Below are 11,359 nucleotides of genomic sequence, written 5' to 3'. Positions count from 1 at the left end.
GATTGGTCAATTCGAATGCAGTGCAACAACAGAGGTCAAAATGCGGTTGCAGAATCGATCTGCTCAGAGCCGGTCTGCTACCTTCAAACCTGATCCCGCTCTTCAAACTTGATCCTCCTTTTCTAACTTTATCTTACGATTCTAACTTTTCTTTTTCTAACTTGTTCTTATTCTAAATCATTCTTCTTCTTCTTCTTCTTACTTATTTTCCTCACTTTTCCTTCTTCAAACTGCTTTCTTCCTAATTTTTTTCTTGTTCTGTCTTCTCTCTCTTCATCACTTCTTCCTTCAGTCTTCTAGCTTTTTCCTCTGTTATTCTTCGTCTGCTATTTACTGCTAACTTCTACTTCTTCTAAACTCTTCTTTTATTTTGTATAACTTCTACTTTCTGTCCCCTCCTAACCTCTTCATTATCTTTTTTTTCTTCACGGTTAACATTTTTTTCCTTTCTATATCTTTTCTTCCCTCTTCTACTGCCTTTCTACTAACTTCTCCATCTTCTAACTTCTTTGAACTTGTTCACCTTGTAGTTGACCGTCCTCTTCGAACTTGATCTTCCTCTTCTAACTTCCACGTACCCGTACAACCAGGTCGTATGTATCTCCTAAAACAGCGTTTGACGTTTTGTAGTGAAACGTGAGTTTTTGTCAAATTTACAGGTCGCTTTAGAATGTTGCCCAATTTTTTATTTTATTAAATATTATTATTATTTTCCTTTGGGGGGGGGGGGGACGATTTTGACGTTGGTAGCGCCATTGTCACCCCTTTCATAGTACTTCAAAATAGTCCACATCACCACGGTCAAATCGTGGGACTAAAAAACGAAATTGATCCCCGCAAAAGATCGGCCTCTTCTTTAGATTTTGATTCATCTTGTGACTCGATCTTCCTCTCTTACTTGATTTTCCTCTTCTAACTTGATCTCCTTCAGTTCTTCTTTGATGTTCCTCCTCTAAATTGATCTTCCTCTTGCAGCTCGATCTTCCTCTTATAACTTAATCATCCTCTTCTAAGGATCTTCATCTTCTAATTTGACTTCCTCTACTTTGACTTCCTCCTAACATATCTTCCTCAGCTCAGTATGCTGTAACTTAATCTTCCCCTTTAACTTGATCGTCCTCTTCTAACTTATCTTCCTCTTCTACTTGATCTTCCTCTTCTAACATTTTCTTTTTCTACTGTGTCTTCTTCTTACCTTTTTTTCTTATAACTTCTTCTTCATCTTTTGTCTTTTTTAAAATCTTGCATCCTCTTTCTTTTCTAACTATTTCACAAGATGGAAACAAATGGTGAGATGTAATCCAACATTTACGGGTACTTGTAGGTACCCGTCAGGTAGACCGTTTCCGCACCCCCGTATAAGTTCAATAGTGTGACATGCTAATTTTAGCGAATGTGTATACAATTTACAAATATCGCGAACCGGAAATGGTAAAAAAATAGCGCCCTCTATAGATTTCAGAAATCAATAGGTGACCGTTTTAGCTGATTTTCGGCTAGATCTATCAGATTTTTTTTGGATAAAAAAAGAATATAGCAGAAAATCTAGCTGAATGAACATTTCAGCAGATTTCCAGCAGAAATCTGTAAAATCAGTGATCCTGCATGGCAGGGAAAAATGAAGCATATTGAACTAACTTCTATCACTTCAAATAAACCCTTGAACAGCGGGGAAAGGCAGGTCAGTTGAGATTCCCTGACGTGTGTGCACCATACGGTAGGCGTTTAAATTTATTTTTTTTATTTCTTATGTTTTTAAAGAAAATTTAATGATTTCGTTCTTTTTAAAGGAAATCTTCTAACATCTGCATGTCCGTATTGTTTAGAATGTGTTTTGTGTAATTGTGGATGATTTGGCAGTTTTGGGTTAAATCTATATAGCAGATTTTTTAAAGTGCATCTAGCAGAATTAGGCCATTTCCTAATGGTCACCCTGGATAATCATTAATAGCTCAATGCGGTTCACTTCCTGGAAGGAAAACTCAGTGGGAAAATCATGAAGTTACTGTTTTGTTTGCTCTGATATTACAATGGTAAGAATTCCATACCTGTATACAAACCTTCACCATGTGCAGTGTGCACGAACCCTATAATGAGACTGGTCTGCACAATTCAGGACTAGCTGTTTAGTGTCAAAATTTCTCAGCAGTGCGCTTGCTGTAGCGAGGCCTAGGCATGCTAGGCCCCTAGTCCCACTAACTGGGTCGCTAGAACTCTTTTTTGACATTTGGGATGTTACTGTCGCTAGTACGACAGACCAACATCCCAAATGTCAAAAAAGGAGTTCTAGCGACCCACTTTAAATAGTGGGACTACGCTTGCTGAAGTGAAAGAAACTAGTGCTGCAGAAATTGCACCGCCCATCACTGCCACTCCTGTGCCAAGCTTCCATCATTGTCCTTAGATCAGAGAACAAGGGCACATACAAAGGCAGCTGGTCGCTGGCCTCAAACTACCGTCCACTTATGTAAGTTATGTGCGCATTTACTTCATTGTGCTGTTATTCGCGATCTCACTCAGCATAACATCCGATGCACATGGGCCACCGTATACAGCATGGCTTCAGGCTTCAAAACTCTTTGTTGCTGGGTAATTTTGGAGGACCAATTTTTGTACTGTTCATTTGCACTTTTGACAAGGAGTACCTTGTATGACAAAAGCAAAATAGCGCCCTCTTACATGAAGGATTTGCCAATAATTGAAAAGTTATCACTTTCATGTCACTTCCAATGAAAACAAGTATTAATATCTTGTATTGTTGCAACACATAGTAATGTGCATGAAAACAAGGTGAGCTGAATTTTCACTGCATGTTGCTTTTAGTGGTACACGTAATATAGGGATCATGGGATGATCCTAAGAATCTAGAATCGCCAGACCATGTCCAATTGTTAAAAAGGCGATGGTTCTATTATTCGGGCTATACTTTTGTCAGTTTGAAGTTTAACAGATTGTGCCCAGGCATGACCTGTATACCTGTATAGGCCTTCTGTCAAAATATTCGCGTTACATTTACAGTATACCACGAGGCTAATTTGACCTATCAGGGCTTCAAAAGTAGTTGGTCTAACTGAATCAAACCAGCCATACAACAACCTTGGGGTAAGGGGTACTCAAAAATGGAAAGAAAAATTCAATCCATTTAGGCCCCCCCAAAAAAGTCTCCGGTTTCTGGTATGGAGCTTGCCCCCAAAATGGTGCGGCGACGCGGCTTTTTTTAATTTTACCTGATTTGTTTGCTTCAAATGTCGGCTGATGACTGCAATTGGTGCCCGACTAAACTTAGTGCAAATATATGGCGGTCCAGAGAGGCCACATAAAGCTTATTCTCGACCATAACCCAATCTAAAAACACGTTAAAATTGTGCAGCAGCAGGATTCCAGTCAAACCAGTGAGTTTGGCGGTTTTGAGACATCATCTTTCATTGAAAAAAAAACCTTTTTCATTTTGCCGACGCGCATTTCTACGGCGACGCGCACGCATACCAAAAACCGGAGACTTTTTTTTTGGCCTTAATTCACTTTTTGAAAACATGTGTTTTGTTGGTCGTCATGCATTCACGTCACAAAAAAAGGACATGATAAAAGCGTTCTGTGCAAATTTGTAGTTACTGTCTCTTCAATCTGTACTCTGCAACACAAAAGTAAAAAAATAAATAGTTTACCTTCATTCAATCCATATAGCTAGATATAAGCCCCCCTTTTGAATCAAATAAGTGTGTATTCTAGATGAAAGGGGCACTCACGTTACGTCACCTCACGTTACTTCCTCTTCGTGGGTTCTAACAAGGCATAACATCTGAGTTTGATGAACCGCAACATAATGAAACTCTTTCCTTATAATATCTGAACCTTTTTCTCAGCCTAAAACACAAAAACTCTCAATAACAGTCACATTTTGCATGTTAAAGCAAGGTGCCAAAATGGCTACCAAAAGTCCATGATTTTAGCCAAAAAAACAAGGTCTTTGACCCAAAATCACATTTTAATACTTTTCATCTCATTGGCACCCCACTCAAATGAAAAATCTTGTTGTCCCCTTTAATTTGACACCACATGTGGTGTTGTGATGCTTGTAGTTTGGAAGATTTCATACAAATTCCACTTTCCAGCCGTGTCCACTTTTTCGTGCAATTTGTTGTTTCTAGATTATGCCCACTGAGCTGGTTCACACTGATGTCACAAAATGGCGAAGCGAAAGTCCGAACATCTGCCAGATTATGACAGGAACATCAAGACTGTAGCTGCAGGTACATGTAGGCTTACATTTGTACATCAAGGCAGTCCAGTATATAGCTCTATGGTCCGGTCATTGGCACTCGGCCAGCAGATGATGATGGTACAAGCCACGCCGTTGGAGTATTTAAACTGAAGCCTGGATATACTTTAATCAAAATTTCTGGAACAAATCCTCTGAATGTCTTATAGCATAGTATCTTCGACCCTGATCACAGCATGGCCAGTCTTAACTTTCGCTAGATCAGACTAAGGCCCATTGGCGCCATGCATCATTGCTTAAGTACAGAGGCGCATTTACCAATCAAAATGCAGTATTGCTCAGTAGATGACTTTAAAGCCACGCCTACCAACAGCTTTGGCCAATTGAATTCTGATATTCCAGCATGAGTGACTTAGCACTAAAGAAATGTCATTACACAGTTCATGTTAATTTTAAAACAAATAGTTGATGACTCATTACACAATGTTGTAGTCGCGTCTGTCCAATGTCCAATTACAAGTTCATCTCCAGAGGCATAGCAAGGTCATGTTTACTGGGGGCAAAAAAGTTTGTGAAAAGGGCATTTGCACATTATGTATACGTGTTGAAATGTTTAACATGTTTTTGTCTCCGGACACTTGGCCTCCATAAAATTAAAAAGTCGGGGGCGGGGGTGGGGGTGGGGGGAGGCGGAGGGGGTTGGGTTGGTGGGGGCCTGTTCAAACCTGGCGATCATGGACACTATTGGACAATAGATGGCACTTTTTAGGTTGGCACAAGTCGCCCCCTTTTTCACGAAGAGGCGAGTTTACTCTTTCACTCATCACTGTCTGAACTAACATTAAAGAAAATAGCATTTAACAATTTGAAACGTAAAGATGCATAGAATATATGCCATATTTAGGTGATAAGTTTTGTAGAATTAACCAATTAAGAGAAGTGGCTGTTCGTGGAAACAAAAAATCGACAATGTAGAAAATTTGCCCCTGTGGCTGTTAAATTCGCCCTCTCATGAAAACGCTGGAGTCAGGTCGCTCAGATTTCGCCCTACTGTGGTCTTAGTCATAATACATTTTGTGTATAGTACGCGCATATTTTGCATGCGCCTTAAAATTCGCCCCTTCGTGAAAATGCTTCATTGTATTACAATGTAAGCCTATTTATTTACTGAAAACTCATTACTATCATCTAGTGCTCATGCGGTTTCGATCACTATACAGAGAGTAATACGCAGGACGGTAGTATTAACACTCGCTAAATAAGAGAATTGATTGCAATTTTGCAAAAAAAAAAAAAAAATCATCCTTTTTCTAAATTTGCTGTTGGTGACATTACAACCGGTATTACATAGACTCGTCCCGCCTCTTATAACACTTCATTTGTTGTCTCTGCAGACTGTGACCCGTTCTTTCGCCCCTACGTGAAAACGCAAAAAAGCACTAGAGGAAAATTTGCCCATTCGTTAATTAGGGTACTTGGGATTCTAATGAATTTTTTTTGATAGTAAAACCTCAACAGGTTGTAGATGGTGATATAATATTTAATTCTTTTCACCAAAAATATTGAATATTAAATGTGTATAATATTTATTATTTTCACAAAGAAAATATCAATACACAGAGAAGATTTTTCAGGAATTCAGCCCTTCGAGAAAACGGTGACGGGAAATTCCAAAAAGGGCACTTATAAAAGGTCGCTGGTAAAAAAAAGGATACTTATTTAATTTTTTTTAAAGGGCACTTGATTACAACAAAAGTCACTGATGTGAACACATTTTTTTTGGGAGGGGGAACGCTTGTGAATAAAGGGCACTTGAATGGAAAAGGGCAGTCTGTACAAAATATTGGGGTGGATGAAGAAAACCCCATTACCACCCCCGGCCACCCCCCCCCCCCCCCCCCCACCCACTCCGCTGGCTACGTCATGGCACTGACAAGTATGTGATGAACAAGTACCAAGGTATTCTATTGTGGCAATCCATTTGAATTGAGAATTGGTTTAGATTGACTAAGTTTCTGTTCCCTGAATAAGGGTCATCCCTGGATGATTTTTGAAATTTTCATTAATTGCTTTTAGCTTATATGGCTTAATCTTCAGTCCCCTTGTAAAATCTTCAACTTCAACACTCTAGACACTCCAAAGTTAGCTAACTTCAATTCTGATGTTATTCTCCTTAGATCTAATTGGCATTGCACACGAAGATCAAGGATAAAAAGGGCATGATGATATCGCTACGTCATCAGCGACGGTTGTAGGTCTGCATGAGACAACTTAGCAAGAGGAGCAAGAAATCGCAAAGAAGATGGCGTCGTCTCAAGCGGGAAAGACATCAGCTGATGAAACAAGAACAGAGCAGGAGGAATCCCAGACAGAGGCAACTCAAGTGAAAGAGTTCATAAATGTTAGCAGCAAGCACTCGTCAGCTGCATCAGTGATGCAAATTGGAATTGGAGAGGGGCAGATTGGTGAACAGCTTGGGGCAATGACAGAGGAACAGCAACTAACAGATGTCATGGAATCAAAATCCTCAGAACACATGTTACAATCTGAATCTTGCTCAGAGAAAAAACATATGAAGAGAACCCATGACACTGCCCAGTTAGAACAATTGGACGATTCGCATGAGAAAATGGAACCAAACGGTCGCCAAGTAATGTCATTACCTGAACAAGGGAGACTTACACAGGAGACTGTCGATTGTGCCAGACATCAGTCAAAGAAACAGAGAGTGACTAGCTCGGGTTTAGATACCTTAGCTTCAGCACCTCTGAGCACATCTTCAGAATCTGCCGTACAGAGATACGGGTCAAACGGGTCACAGCAGCTTGCAAGTCTAAACGTCGATGGAAGCTGCAATCCTATCTTTTTGAGTACTGTTGAGAACAGTAATGTGACTTTCATTCAAAATGTGACTGTCAGAAGAGAAAGTCCAGGTGAGTGAATATGATGGCTACAGTACGTAAAGGAGGGAATAATATATTAAATGCGTTGTTTTATCTGGGTAACCCAAAATATTTAATGACATTTCAATAAACGTATCCCAAATCTCCATCACAATGCAATGCTAATACACATGTTGGTCCATATGTCAACACTATGGACAAAGTGACTTGAAGTGAAGCATCATCTTTTCAGCTGAGAAATCAATTCTTATAAAGAATCTCATTATTCTCAAACTTAATCAAAGAACGGTATGGGATCATGTCATACTGATGCTAATAAATCAACAAGCAACCGCATCTTACTTCTGTAATAATCATTTTTTTGTCAGTTGCTGGACGCACTGAACATCGGTGAAAACATAATATTCAGTGTTTTCAATCATGGTTTGAAAAGCAAATGGTGAAAACTTTCAATGATTAAGCAGTCTTAAATATTGGTACAAATGACTAAAACCTATAAAATCCTGGAAAATATCATGAAAGGATGGAGAGGCACAGCATAGACAAAACCCGCTTGGCACCGGCTAGTTTGAAAATAATGAACTGACAACTGACCAAAATATATGTAACGACAGTCACACCAGTGGCCACCCAAAATTGGTTCAAGCGTGGCACTCCCCGGGCCAGCAAGCTCATGGCAAGGGCGAAATGGTGTTCAAGAGGAATTTCTGCTGAGGCATGCAGTCAATTGCCCCACAGCAACAAACCAACAACATGAATATAGGCTATAAACTTTGAGAGATAGCAGTAATATAAGAAAGATATCGTCAGACTCCCTAAAGCTGTGCGATCCTATTTCAATCAACACACTCACCTTCCATTTGCATTTTCAACGCGCATGCATGCAAAGCGTTACCTGCGCAGATTATGGAGGATCAAGGATACATATATAGCTTTTTTTTAAGTAACTTAAAAGAAAGCAACAGGGAAAAATTTAACTAAGCTAAGTGGAAAAGAATGAAAAATGAAATAGAAAGAAAAGTGTGGAGAAGGTCGAAGTATACCCAGAAACCTCAGGCCTCGGGGGTTATGCCTTTTAGCCTAGAAAAATCATCTGCCAGGATGAAAAGTTGAATTCTTTTCAGTAACCTTGGTAAGATCAATTTGCTTTAATTTTGAGGTTTCGTGGTGTTTTGTTTTTCAGAGTTTCCAAAAGTGTCAATAGAGACGGACGTAACAAGAAAGGGGACGAGGAACGATCCCATGACCCAGATGTTGTGGATAAGCTTGAAGGCATTGTTTGAAAAGGAGGGAATGAATTATGTACATCAGCAATACTCAGCTTTCCTAGAATCATGCGACGGAGAGCTTGAACAAGTAAAATCTGGGTCTGTGACATTTGTTGTTCGTATTGTGAGTCGGGAGGGTCTGAACAAACTCTGGAGTATGTACACCACTGGAGAACTCGACAAGAAACTGACAGAGCTTCTCATCACAGATGAATTGACAACAGGAGATAAGAGTGACTTGGCTATCCAGGCGACTATTCCGGAAAGCGACTACAAACAGGCCTGCAGATTCTTCGATGAGTTGGAAAAAGTCCAGCGGAAAGGTAGCTGAATGATAAACAAACAATAACTATAGTCTCAATGAAAAACTGCAATACGGCCTTTTCCCCCCTAAATTTTGTTTAAAAATTAACGCTTTTCTTGTGGGGTAATTATACTTTATTTAAGATGAAGAGGACTCCATGGTGGAAGTAGAGCACCAACAACTTGGAGAAAGCAGCACAGCAACGACGGCTGATAGTAGCGCTCAAGCTGAACACGCTGAAGATAGATGGGCAGAGAAAATGGAGAAATTGTATTCGACCACAGGTACATATTCATAAATGGTCAAATATGGTACATGTAGATGGTGACACCGAAAAGATTATAATGCCAAAGCTAATGCTGGTTAAGGCTACCTGAGAGACAGGAAAAGGTTATACATGTATACATATCAAGGGCTTAAAACAAGAAGTGGTTATGTCATATCAAGGGCTTAAAACAAGAAGTGGGTATGTCATATCAAGGGCTTAAAACAAGAAGTGGGTATGTCATCAAGGGCTTAAAACAAGAAGTGGGAATGTCATATCAAGGGCTTAAAACAAGAAGTGGGTATGTCATATCAAGGGCTTAAAACAAGAAGTGGGAATGTCATATCAAGGGCTTAAAACAAGAAGTGGGTATGTCATATCAAGGGCTTAAAACAAGAAGTGGGTATGTCAAACTTTGGCTAAAGTCTACTGTGTCCACCATTTAGTATGTACTGGGATATATCAGATTTGAAGGTTTGCATTGTAAAATAGCATAAAGATAAAGCTATACGGTAGCACCATGTGAACAATCTCTTTTGTGAGTTTGTCAGAGTTGTAACTGAATCACTGAATTTTGTGACTCAGTCAAGTCGAGTCATATTAAGGAAGTGACTTGAGTCGAGTCGAGTCGAGTCATTAGGTCAAGAAGGCCCAGCTGAGTCGAGTCACGGTGTGTGGTCGAGTTGAGTCAAGTTTATGCTCAAGTCAATATGAGTCACTGATATTTGAACACATCTAATACATTACAGAATGGAAGAAGGAACTCAAGACACCAGTTTATTATGAAGACCCAAAGACTTAAAGTATATGCTGCACCATACCAATACAGCTTCAATCTGCTGCAGGTTTCTACCAAAGATCTACATGGCAATAACAAATATCAATGATAGTGTGGAGTGTTGAGTTTCCCTCGGTTCTTTTCAGAACCTCCCAATTCGCAAAAGAGATTTGTCACAACATGTGCTATCGTAAATTTTATCTTAATACTTGGATATAGTTTCTATGCCAGAAGTGTAGGTGTAAATCACAGGGGGATGGGGAGGATATTGTCTCCGTGCGCCAACAAGAGAGAAGGCTTTTTTCGATCGTAATATGGGTCTGATGTCAGTGTGTATGTTGATCGATCTAAACCCAAAAGAAAACGCTCCTTTTGTTATACGTATTGATTGTGGTGTGGCGGCAACCAATCTCGCAACAAATTTCAACTAATTTTTGCTTTGTTTCAGGGCCTACTGGAAATGCACCACTTACTGATCTGGAGTATATCCAGCAGCGTGTTATCAAATACAACATGGACACAACCAGCACCATCCCTGCACACCCCTTGGATCCTTCCAGAACCCTGGAAGTTGAGAAGTTTCCTCAACTGGAACTCACTCGGGCATTAATAGGTAAACGAACATCAAACGAAGAGACTTTGTTACCATCGGGGAAACGAACGTTGGATAAGGATGTAAAGGTTCTCCTCAAATCATGGGATGATATGCTTGAGCCAGAAGTAGTTGGGAATATTAAGGCCCTTCTTTCGGGTGGGGCAGGGTTTGGCAAGTCAACTCTTTTCTTGAAAATAGCGCACACCAGCGCTGATCCAAAATCCAAGATGGCAAAGTTCAAACTTGTGTTCTTAGTAAAGTTGAGGCAAGTGCAGACAAGTTGCGTCCTTGAGGCCATATGTGACCAGATTTTACCTCGTGTTGAAAAGGCCGTTTTGAAAAAAGTTATTGATGATAACGAAGAGAAAACAGCTTTCCTTTTCGATGGATTGGATGAGATCCCGTTGGACGTGCTCAATTCTCCGGCTCCAAAAGAAGGCTATGGGATCAAGGACATCTTGTTTAACAAGGTGCTGAGAGGCAGCACTGTCTTAGTCTCAACACGGCCACACATGGTTGACTTTGCCATTAAGGGATACCCTAACTACGCCCGTATTGAAACATTGGGCTTTACGTTCGAAACTGCAAAGAAATACATAACATCTTACTTTGCCGAAATTGATGCAGATAAAGGGAAATCACTAATTTCACACTTGACATCGAGCTCATTCCTACGCACACTGGTCCATATTCCTATCGTTGCACTCTCTCTGTGCATACTTTGGGAAAATAACTTGAACTTGCCTGAGCAGTTAACGGCACTTTTCACCGAGTTTGCTGAGGCTCTAGTCAGTCACCGGTGCAAAGAAGGTAAGGACAAGGTGAAGGAGCTGACAGATTCAATCTTATGTCGACTTGGACCAGTCGCTCTCAAAGGGCTACTAAACCCCGAGGGGGAAAGGCTCATCTTCCTCTCATATGAATTTGAAAAGGAAGACTTGGAGGATGGTTGTAGGTTTGGCTTTCTTCAAACAGAAAGTTTCACGAGTGGTTTGAAGAACATACAGGCAGTAGAGTTTCTACACAA

The 11,359-nt window shown here is 40.2% G+C and overlaps 1 protein-coding gene across 1 annotated transcript; it reads left to right on the top strand.

The window, feature by feature from the left end:
- The first annotated feature begins 8,306 nt into the window (after nucleotides 1-8,306).
- LOC119735586 lies at nucleotides 8,307-9,072 on the top strand. The gene is made up of 2 exons (XM_038209349.1): nucleotides 8,307-8,713; nucleotides 8,838-9,072. The coding sequence occupies exons 1-2, from the start codon at nucleotides 8,365-8,367 to the stop codon at nucleotides 8,990-8,992; spliced, it is 504 nt and encodes a 167-aa protein (XP_038065277.1). The 5' UTR covers nucleotides 8,307-8,364; the 3' UTR covers nucleotides 8,993-9,072.
- The last annotated feature ends 2,287 nt before the right edge of the window (nucleotides 9,073-11,359 follow it).

This window comes from Patiria miniata, unplaced genomic scaffold (genome assembly GCF_015706575.1).
Source record: "Patiria miniata isolate m_02_andy unplaced genomic scaffold, ASM1570657v1 HiC_scaffold_29, whole genome shotgun sequence".
Lineage (NCBI taxonomy): Eukaryota > Metazoa > Echinodermata > Asteroidea > Valvatida > Asterinidae > Patiria > Patiria miniata.
This window is presented reverse-complemented; position numbering and strand designations above follow the sequence as displayed.

What these genes read in the sequence shown, in the direction of transcription:
- LOC119735586 (XM_038209349.1), top strand. Translation starts at nt 8,365, where the DNA reads ATGACCCAGATGTTGTGGATAAGCTTGAAGGCATTGTTTGAAAAGGAG. An exon ending in GGAAAAAGTCCAGCGGAAAG is followed by an intron (nt 8,714 to 8,837) that starts GTAGCTGAATGA and finishes ACTTTATTTAAG; the next exon opens with ATGAAGAGGACTCCATGGTG.